The 10,580-nt window shown below is 36.2% G+C and overlaps 1 protein-coding gene across 1 annotated transcript; it reads right to left on the minus strand.

Annotated features, from left to right (window-relative positions):
* Positions 1–215: 215 nt before the first annotated feature.
* On the minus strand, positions 216–713 carry LOC110701566. Its single transcript, XM_021879199.1, has one exon. It carries the CDS (start codon positions 711–713, stop codon positions 216–218), a length of 498 nt encoding a protein of 165 aa, XP_021734891.1.
* Positions 714–10,580: the final 9,867 nt, after the last annotated feature.

The following is a 10,580-nucleotide window of genomic DNA, read 5'->3' on the forward strand; positions in this document are numbered from 1 at the left end:
ACAATAATGTTGGGTAGAAAGGTCTTACAGACTAATCTCGTACCATTACAGAATCCTTCTGGCATTATGTTACGTAGTAAAATTACTGGACAATTCTTCTTAAGGACGAGCTCATAGGGACTCATTCCTCCTGGACATAGTTTATTTATAAACTCTATCGTATAGATGTTGCATGTATCATTGAGCCTTACATCAAAACTTTTGTAAGTTACTGATTATCTCGGAAATTGATATATTAAGACTGTAATCACCAAATCAACATCGTCATTCATAGGTGTTAAGATTTCCCTATCTGCAAAGATATCTGATGTTATTGTTCCCTTTTCAACTTTTGGAAATGTTGCTTTTATAATCTTCAAAACGGGATCTTCTTTCATAAGCAAGTGTTGAATCATTCCATCGGGTAGTTTGACATAATTGCTCTCACTTTTTTGTAATTCACCATTTCCAAGAGACAGCAAGAATGAACTAAATGCTAGGTCTTCATGAGCTCTCTGATTTTCTTTTAGTTTAAATCTTGTCAGAGCTGTCCAGACGTACGAAGTCACTATTCTTGCTTCAACAGCTTGTCTCTGTGATTTATGAGGTAATACTGGTAGAACTTGTCTAAAATCTCCGCCAAGAATATTGAGCTTGCCACCAAAAATTGTCGTATTTTCACATAAATCTTGGAGCAGCAAATCAAGAGCATGTGAATTTGCGTTGTTGGCCATAGAAGCTTCATCCCAGATAATCAGAGCCCGCTGTCTCTTTTATCAAATATGCCAAACTACCTTGTTTAAGCACATCACATGTCAAAGAGTTCTTATTGAGGATATATTTTGGGTAGATATATTTGTTTCTATCTTTTATATTGTTTCCATATTTCTAGTAACCTAATTAAGGTAACACTAGGAGTAAGGGTTGTATATATATGTTTTGCCCCGATTAATGAAAGCTAAGCCGTAAGTTTATACAATTCTACATGGTATTGGAGCAGGTTTGATTTTTTTTCTTCTTTCTTTTACACAATGGCCGGCGGTGATGAGACACCACCACCTCCGCCTCCAAAAATCGAACTCAGTTCACCTTTCTACCTTGGTCCGCAAGATCGGCCCGGGGATTACATAACCTCTCAACGCCTAAAGCTTGATAATTTCCATGATTGGGCTCATGCTGTGCGTATTGCGTTGTCTTCACGGAGAAAATTTGGTTTTCTTGACGGTAGTATCACCACCTTCTCACCACCGTGTACGAAGGATGATTGGATTACAATTCGTTGTATGCTAGTTTCTTGGCTAATGAATACTATTGATCCGGAGGTAAAATCTATGCTTTCTCACTATGATAATGCAAGGAAATTATGGGTTGATTTACATGAACGTTTTTCTGTTGTTAATGGTCCACGAATTCAGCAAATTAAATCTGAAATTAATAGTTGTGAACAATTGAAGAATATGATGGTTGCCGTATATTACAGTAAATTATGTGTTTTGTGGAATGAGCTTGATAGGCTTGAACCATTAATTTCTTGCTCGTGTGGAAAGTGTGTGTGTAATGTTGGGAAACAACACGCAGATCTTCGTGACGGGGATGGGCTACAACAATTTCTCCTTGGTTTATATTCTGAATATTGTGCTCAAATTCGTTCTAGTTTGTTGTCTATGGATCCCCTGCCTACATTAAACAGAGCATATCAACAAGTGTCTCAAGATGAGAAGGTTCGTGGCATTGCTCGTACCAAGGAGGACCCTCCTCCTGCTCTCGGGTTTGCTGTACGGACATGTGCAGGAAGGGGGCGTGGCAGTTCAGATAGGCCGATGCCGGTGTGTGAGAAGTGCAAGAAGGTTGGTCACAAATCTGCCAAGTGTTGGTCAGACAAAGTTTGCACCTTTTGTAAAAAGAGGGGACATGAAGAAAGCCGGTGTTATGATAAACACGGTTGGCCAGAGGGTGTTGCTGGCAGCCAGGGGGGCCTCTTGCGGCTGCTCGTTGTCGTGGGGGTCCTGTGAGGGCCAATGCGGTGGCAGGTGGTGGCTCCAGCCTCGATGACTCAAGCTCTTTTGCTTCGGGTCGGTTGTTCTCTAGTGAACAGTGGAAGGCGATTACGAGATTGATGGGTAATGCTACAATTTCCGACAATCGTTTGAGCGGTAAGTTTGATGATACCTCTTGGATTATTGACACAGGAGCTACTCATCATGTCATTGGAGAAAAACATTGGATTTTTGATACAAAAAGCTTTGAATGTCCGGTTGGTTTGCCCAATGGAGACACGGTTTCGGCTTCTCTTATTGGATCTGTTTGTTTATCGAACAAGATTACTCTCACCGGAGTACTCTATGTTCCTAATCAGATTTGTAATTTGATTTCTGTTTCGCAACTCAATGATGACCTTAATTGTACTGTCTAATTTAACTCTTATATTTGTGCTATACAGGACCAAACGAAGGAGCTGATTGGAACGGGAACTAGGAGGGACGGATTGTATTATTTTAGCAAAACGGACTTGGTGCATCATGTGAGTGCTCTTGCTGCAAATTCAGAGTTGGAGTTGTGGCATCGTCGTCTGGGTCATCCTTCCGAGAAAGTAGTTAAGTTGCTTCCTACAGTTAGTAATAAAGCTAGTTTAGATAAAGGATGTGAAGTCTGTATGTGTGCTAAGCATTCTAGAGATAGGTTTCCTTTGAGTGATAGTAAGCATCTAGAATTTTTGAAAAAATTCATTGTGATTTGTGGGGTCCGTATAGACATGTTTCGTCATGCGGTGCTCGTTATTTTTTTACAATAGTTGATGATTATTCTAGAGCTGTTTGGATTTATTTAATGAATGATAAAACTGAGGTTTTTCGTATGTTTTTTATGTTTGTTGCTATGGTGGAACGACAATTTTCTCAAACTATAAAAATTGTGCAAAGTAATAATGGTACGGAGTTTAATTGCTTGCGTGAATTTTTTTATGCTACGGGTTTTTTTTTTCCAAACTTCTTGTGTGGGTACACCGCAACAAAATGGGAGGGTTGAGAGAAAACATAAACACATTTTGTCAGTTGGAAGAGCTTTGAGATTTCAAGCCAAATTACCCATTTATTTTTGGGGTGAGTGTGTCCTTGCCGCGGCCCATCTAATTAACCGTACTCCCACCCCCTTTCTACAAAATAAAACCCCATTCGAAATCCTTTTTGATAAGCCCCCTATGTTTGATGCCATTCGTACTTTTGGGTGTTTATGTTTTGCACATAATCAGAAAACTAATGGGGATAAGTTCGCAAGTAGAAGTCGAAAGTGTGTTTTTGTGGGCTATCCTTTTGGGAAGAAAGGGTGGCGCTTGTATGATCTTGAATCTAAACTTTTTTTTGTGTCTCGGGATGTTAAGTTCATTGAAAATGTATTTCCGTTTGCTACTCCAGATGATGTGAATATAGCGACTCAAAACATTGATTCGGGTTATGAGGTTCATGATGATTTTATTGAGTTTGAGGATTCTACTGATGTTATGGTGGCATATGGGCATAATGGTGAGGTTCACAGAGGCACGGGCTTAGACCCACAGGTGAAACCCGCGGGCGCGGGGGTGTAGGATGCCCAGCAGCACCACGATTCTGCCTCCCCGGAGGTGGAAGCTGCGGGCGCGGGGTCGCAGGCTGCCCAGCAGCATAATGTTTCTGCCTCCCCGCAGGAGGAAGCTGCGGGCGCGGGCGCGGGTTTGGATCTCGCGGGCGCGGGGTACAGAGATCAGCCCGCGTCTGATTCTGCCTCCCCGCAGGAGGAACCCACGGGCGCGGGCGCGGGCGCAGGTTTGGATCCCGCGGGCGCGGGGTACAAAGATCAGCCCTTGGGGCGCGGGTTTCGAGAAAAATTCCCCAATGTTCGCCATCGAGATTTTGTGACTCACTCCGTTTTGGCTAACAATCCGGGTCCTTCTACTCCGTCTTCCAACACTCCTTTAGGTACTCCGTCTAGCACATTATATAAATTGTGACAAGTTTTCTGTGAATTATTGTAAGTTTCTGGCAGCTATTGTTGGTGGTCATGATCCGAAATCATTTAAAGAGGCCATGAAACATCAAGGTTGGAGGAAATCTATGCAAGAGGAGATAAGGGCTTTGAAAGATAATGGTACATGGACCTTAGAGCACCTTCCCCCCGGTAAACGTGCACTAGGGAGTCAATGGGTGTTTAAGACAAAATATTTGTCTAATGGTGATATTGAACGGCTTAAATCTCGGCTAGTTGTTTTTGGCAACCATCAGCAGGAAGGCATAGATTATGGTGAAACATTTGCTCCAATTGCAAATATGACAACGGTTCGGGCTTTTCTTGCAATTGCAGCATCAAAGAATTGGGAACTTCATCAGATGGATGTGCATAATGCTTTCCTGCATGGTGATCTTGATGAGGAGGTATACATGAAATTACCTCCCGGGTTTGAAAGTGAGGATCCTACATTAGTGTGTTGCTTGAACAAGTCCTTGTATGGGTTCAAGCAAGCACCGAGGTGTTGGTTTGCAAAGCTAACAACGGCTTTGAAAGGGTATGGTTTCATTCAATCTTACTCTGATTATTCCCTTTTTACGTATACTAAAGGCACCGTTCAGAGTAATGTCTTAGTATATGTTGATGATCCTATTATTTCTGGTAATCATTCCGCTACGCTAGTTGGTTTCAAGGCTTATCTTAGTGATTGTTTCAAGATGAAGGATCTAGGTCCTTTGAAATATTTTTTGGGCATAGAAGTTTCTTGTAGTGCTTCAGGTTTATTTTTGTGTCAACGAAAATATACGTTGGATATCATTTCTGAAGCAGGTTTGTTAGGGGCAAAGCCGAGTGGTTTTCCCATGGAGCAAAACCACAAGCTCGGTCGTGCCACAGGTGCTCTTCTTGAGGATCCGGAAGCATATCGTAGGTTGGTTGGTCGTTTGATTTATCTGGGGGTCACTAGACCAGATCTAGCATACTCCGTTCATATTTTGTCTCAGTTTATGAAAGAGCCGCGCATTGAGCATTGGGAAGCAGCTCTTCGAGTTGTTTGTTATTTGAAAGGCACCCCGGGTCAGGGCATTTTGTTGAGTGCTACTAGTGATCTTACTTTGGAAGGTTGGTGTGATTCGGATTGGGCAGCTTGCCCTCTAACTCGTCGTTCTATCACAGGTTGGTTGGTATTTTTAGGTCATTCTCCTATTTCTTGAAAGACTAAAAAGCAACCAACGGTGGCGACATCTTCTAGTGATGCCGAGTACAGCTCTATGTATGCAGCTACTTGTGAGCTCAAGTGGCTTAAGGATTTGTTGCTAAGTTTGGGTGTCCATCATCCTAAGGAAATCAAGTTATTTTGTGACAGTCAATCTGCTTTGCACATTGCAAAGAATCCGGTCTTTCATGAAAGGACCAAGCATATTGAAGTTGATTGCCACTTTGTGCGAGATGCAATTATAGACGGCTTAATTTCTCCTTCATATGTTCCTACGACTACTCAATTGGCCGACATTTTCACGAAGGCTCTTGGGAAATCACAGTTTGATCATGTTTTGTCCAAGTTGGGCACTTATGATCCTAGTGCTCCAACTTGAGGGGGGGTATTGAGGATATATTTTGGGTAGATATATTTGTTTCTATCTTTTATATTGTTTCCATATTTCTAGTAACCTAATTAAGGTAACACTAGGAGTAAGGGTTGTATATATATGTTTTGCCCCGATTAATGAAAGCTAAGCCGTAAGTTTATACAATTCTACAGTTCTCATGGTCAACCGGTATTTTGAATCTTGAATGAGTTGTTCTCTCTAAAGGAAGATTTGATGCTGCTATTCCGGATGTTGCTGTTTAGAGTACAGTTTTATTCATCATACAAACTTCTGCATATAAGCAATTGTATAATAAGGTCTTCTCAGTTCCACCCGGTCCATTAATAAAAAAGCACCTCCTTTTCCTTCATGTATGTGTTTCATTATACACTAGAATGCTTCGAATTGAGCTGTGTTCAAACGTACCTTTGAATTTATGAATTCTTCAGGAATAGTTGTATCTAAAGCATATGTTATATCTCTTGTTTTTCTGAATTCATCAGCAATGGTATAGCTTAGATGATCTAGGATAAAACTTTTGAGCGATTTACCCATTGATTCAAGATGTTGTTCTAGCACACTAATAGTTAGCTGCTTGATTTTAATTTTTTTTTAATTTCTTTGGGCATTTTTGGCACTGGTTAACCGGTGCCAATAACAAGTATTCCCACCGGTTTTGTACTAGTGGCTTTTCATACGATTATTGGCATCCCTCAAATACTCGTTCAAAACCGGTGGCATTGAGGGGTTTTAAACCGGTGCCAATCTCCTTTTTTCTACTAGTGTACTATTCACATATATAAGTACTACTTACTTGCTAATGTAAAGTACTACTACTTCCTATTATTATTATTATTATTATTATTATTATTATTATTATTATTATTATTAATTTCATAAATACAAGTGTTAATTTTATAAAAAGGTTACGATAATAAATTGTTCATGCACAACTTGTCAAAGTCGTTATTCTAAGTCCTCGTGTCTATGGGTTGAAAAGTATTTGATTAGGATTATTGGTTTATTGTAGGACGAATTTTGGAGTTCGTAAGTAGGAGTTCCGTACTTGTGTGCAAAGATTAAGGTACGTACACGTGGCTAGATCTTTTAAAAGTGATTTTTATATGCAACGTGATTTACATGTTAAGTGATTTCGAACCATGTTTAAATGATTGTGAAATATATTTCGGTGAAACATGTTTTAAGTGTTTAATATCAAATGTTTAAATATTTCATATGGTTGATTATAAACTTGTACTGATATTCAAGATGTTTTAAAAAGGAAGTTTTATTGTTTAAATTATCCCGAGTATGTGATATTGGAAAGTTTATTTAACAGGATTTACTCCTTGGATCTTTGGATTTTTAACTCCCACTATGCGGAGTAAGTTGAAGACTATGGATTTTATATGACCTAGTATTTCCCTTTGATAGCACTATGTAAAAGAGTTACTAGCTTGGGGGGTATGCACACTTACATGGTAAAATGATTTATGAAAATATGGATTGATCCATCCTATTCGGAATTATCTTTGGAAAGTTAATTATTTCTGAAGTTGGTCCTTTTGACAAGCTTTTATGCATGAATTTCTATTGATGAATGGTTTGGATAAATTATGATTTATTAAATTTAAATATGTTCGAAAACTTGTTTAATTAATTAAATTGATTTACATGTCTGTCATTTGTATGTACTTAGCATTTTCGCTAATACGTATTAGTTTTGTTTTGGCTTGGCCCTACTTATCATTTTGATTAGTAGATAGGTGATGGCGATCGGACAACGTGAACTATATGCTGCAATGGGAACGATGGGCGATGATCACCTAGTTTAATTTAGTAAACATAGTATTAGTGTTGTAGTTACTTTGGAAGTGTTTCAAAACTATTACTATTACTATTATTATTACTAATAAAATATAAGTAATGTTTTCCGCTGCAAAACTATGTTAAAGCCTTATGTAATCACGTGGAGGTAATACTCCCAAGTTACTCCCTAAAGCTGGATTATTACTGTTAAATATTATAGAGTAATTTGGAGGTGTTACATAACAAAATAAAAAAAATATCAAAAATTATTATGAAATATTGGGTGGATGCCCATTATCTTTCTTGTATCATCCAAAATATTCTAGATCTAGGGTTATTAATATCCAAGCAAACCCTAATTATATTGTATGTATATATACCGTTATCATATGGAATAAATATACATACATTAATTCTCTCTCGATCTCTCGTGTTTCTCCCTATTTCACAACACGTTATCAGCACCACTTTCTATCCAATTGAGCCATGCACGTTTGACTATAGTCATATCTCAAAGATAAACAAAGGTGCACATATACTCCAATTCTTAGTTATTAATTAATTTTCCATCGATAAAAGTTGGAATGTATGTGCAATATTTTCGACAACTGGTGATTCGTATGAGATTTTTTATGCACTATGATTTAATCTTCCAAACTTATATTGATTACTTGAGTGCTATAACTTAATAGATTCACTATTATTTAACTTGTATTCTTTTCATATGTATATTATTTTTGGTTAATTGACTGGATAATTATCCACTAAACTCTTGTGTCATAAGATTACTTTTTTTTTTATTTTTCATGGCTATATATCATCATGCATGTATTTGTTTTTCACTGTACTTGTATGTGATTACTATCTACTTTGTTTATTTGATGGCATATATATTTTTTTATCAATAATCCTTAATTATTTTTTGTGATTGGATTATATTATAAACTAAAATAAATCTTTAATTTACACTTTAGTCATTGCCTTATTGTTTGATCAAAGATTTACTACCTTCGATTTTTTTAGTTACAACGTTGGGGTATTATTTGAGAGATATAAAATATTATAAAGTTGCAACTAAAAAAATCGGAGGTAGTATGTAGTTGTATCAAGTACACATTAGTTTTGGGCTTAGTTTATTAATGAATTAACAAAGTAGTAGTAGTCAGGCTCTTCTTTAAATAAACTACTTTTCTGGTTATAAGTTTTAGAATCCGTAATTGTATCATTAAGGAGTATGTGGTTTCTCCGTTTCAATTAATAGTCTGTTATATATGCCTTGAATTATCACTATAAGACTTTAGCGGTAGCTAACATTATTGAACAAATTATCTTGAAATTTTGTTTTGTATTAGTGTCGAGTTTCAGAGTCAATGGTTCACTTTGCTTGCCATGTTTTGTTATGCTTAGTTAAGTAGACGGACATTGATAATACTATGTATATGTTCATTAGGTGAGGTCTCATGTTTTGTTGACTTAGTTTTGGTTTGCAAACAACATAGATGCTTTGAAACATGTTTGTATGTATAGTACATATAATATTATTGACCACTATTAATGTAATTAGGAATATAGGGAATATTCGTGATATCTTCAGTTTTATATAGTTTCCTAAATTGTCAGAATATATGCATTATATTTAATGTATATATCTTCACTCTTTGTACTTATCAAAAGCCCTGTTACTTAGAGCTGCTCTGTCCTGCTCTGCTGAAATCTGCTCGGCTCTATCCTGCTCTGCTCCGCAGTGTGTGGAAGCATAGCCCTGCTCTGCTATGCCCATAAGCTCAAAAGAACAGGGCCATAGTCCAGCAATTAGTTAGGCTTTATCTTAGTCAATAGTTATCCCATGTACTAAGGGATTTAGCTAGGAGATTATCTGCCTAGCTAACTTTTAATTAGCTTGTATATATTATGTTTAATGATAATGCAAAACTCACGGAATCAGTTTCCTTTATAAATCCTACTGTATTTTATTTTCTGTTTATTCCAAAGCTTAGTTTGTTTTTAGGTCTTGCATAATTGCATGATGGTTTTGTCAAAGATCAAATTCCAAATCTTAACCTATATAATAGGCGTTTGTCATATTGGTAGGATAATTTGATGAATTGAAGTACAACTTACTGCATATATATTTATTATGGGTGCTCTCTTGATGGTTAAAGTATTATACTCTTTATAGTTAGTTTTATGGTTATATAAATTATTGAACTTATAGAAAAGTTGACTGTGCATATCTAATCATAGATGCTCTCCATTTATATGTAATATATTGTAGCCTTATTTAATTTACTAGACTTCAATACCACTTTGTTTTTTGTTTTTGTTGATCTCCTCAAAGCAACACTATACAAAATATTATGAGATGGTTGATCAAATCTAATTATTAATTTAATCTATTGAAAAGGGGTGAATTTGCATGCTAATTATATTCATATATACTCTTTAATTTCTATCAACATACTCACCTTATGAATAGTTCATTTTTCCGTCCTCCTACCGAAATCTGATGTCTTAATTATAAAGTTTGCATCTATATATAATGGTGATTTTGCTTTGTTTTGTTCTATTATAACTTTATTCTTTATTATATGTGGAATGAATTTGAAGAATGGAATATACTACCTTTTTGATAAATATATAAAATAATGAACTATGGTTTTCAAAAAATAAATATTTGTAACTAAGATGTACTCATCCACCGAAGTGAATGAGATATTGATGTATGATGGAAAAGGATAACAAGAATGTTTGTTGACTTTATTGATCATGATTCATGGAAAAGTTCATAAGAAATGTAAACATGAGTACATAATATTCATTTGAGTAAGAAATAATTGTATGAATTTAAGAAATTGAGCATGACATACTTTTTAGAATTTTCAATATAAAAATTCATATAATTGGGCTAGAGGAAAAAAAAAACTTTGCTTTGTTTGATACATGCATTGCTAAAAGAATATATGGCTTAAAAGGAGCAAGGGATTTAAAGATTGTTTGACTATTTTTATACCCTCATATGCAAGAATTAGGGGAGGATACGTGTAGTATATGAATAATTAAATACGTTGATAGTCAGTTTGGTACATGCACTAGCCTAAATATCAATGATTTTATTTAATAGAGGTGGCCACATGATATAATCAAATATCTAGAATGATACCACTCTAAGATGGATATGAATAAATGTCATTACCTATATACTATCTATAAATGTACATATAAGTTGAT

The sequence above is a fragment of the Chenopodium quinoa genome, unplaced genomic scaffold, assembly GCF_001683475.1.
Source record: "Chenopodium quinoa cultivar QQ74 unplaced genomic scaffold, ASM168347v1, whole genome shotgun sequence".
In the NCBI taxonomy this organism is placed as follows: domain Eukaryota; kingdom Viridiplantae; phylum Streptophyta; class Magnoliopsida; order Caryophyllales; family Amaranthaceae; genus Chenopodium; species Chenopodium quinoa.

Bases quoted from the DNA above. Each gene is read 5' to 3' on its own strand.
- LOC110701566 (XM_021879199.1), bottom strand. From the start codon at position 713: ATGGCCAACAACGCAAATTCACATGCTCTTGATTTGCTGCTCCAAGAT.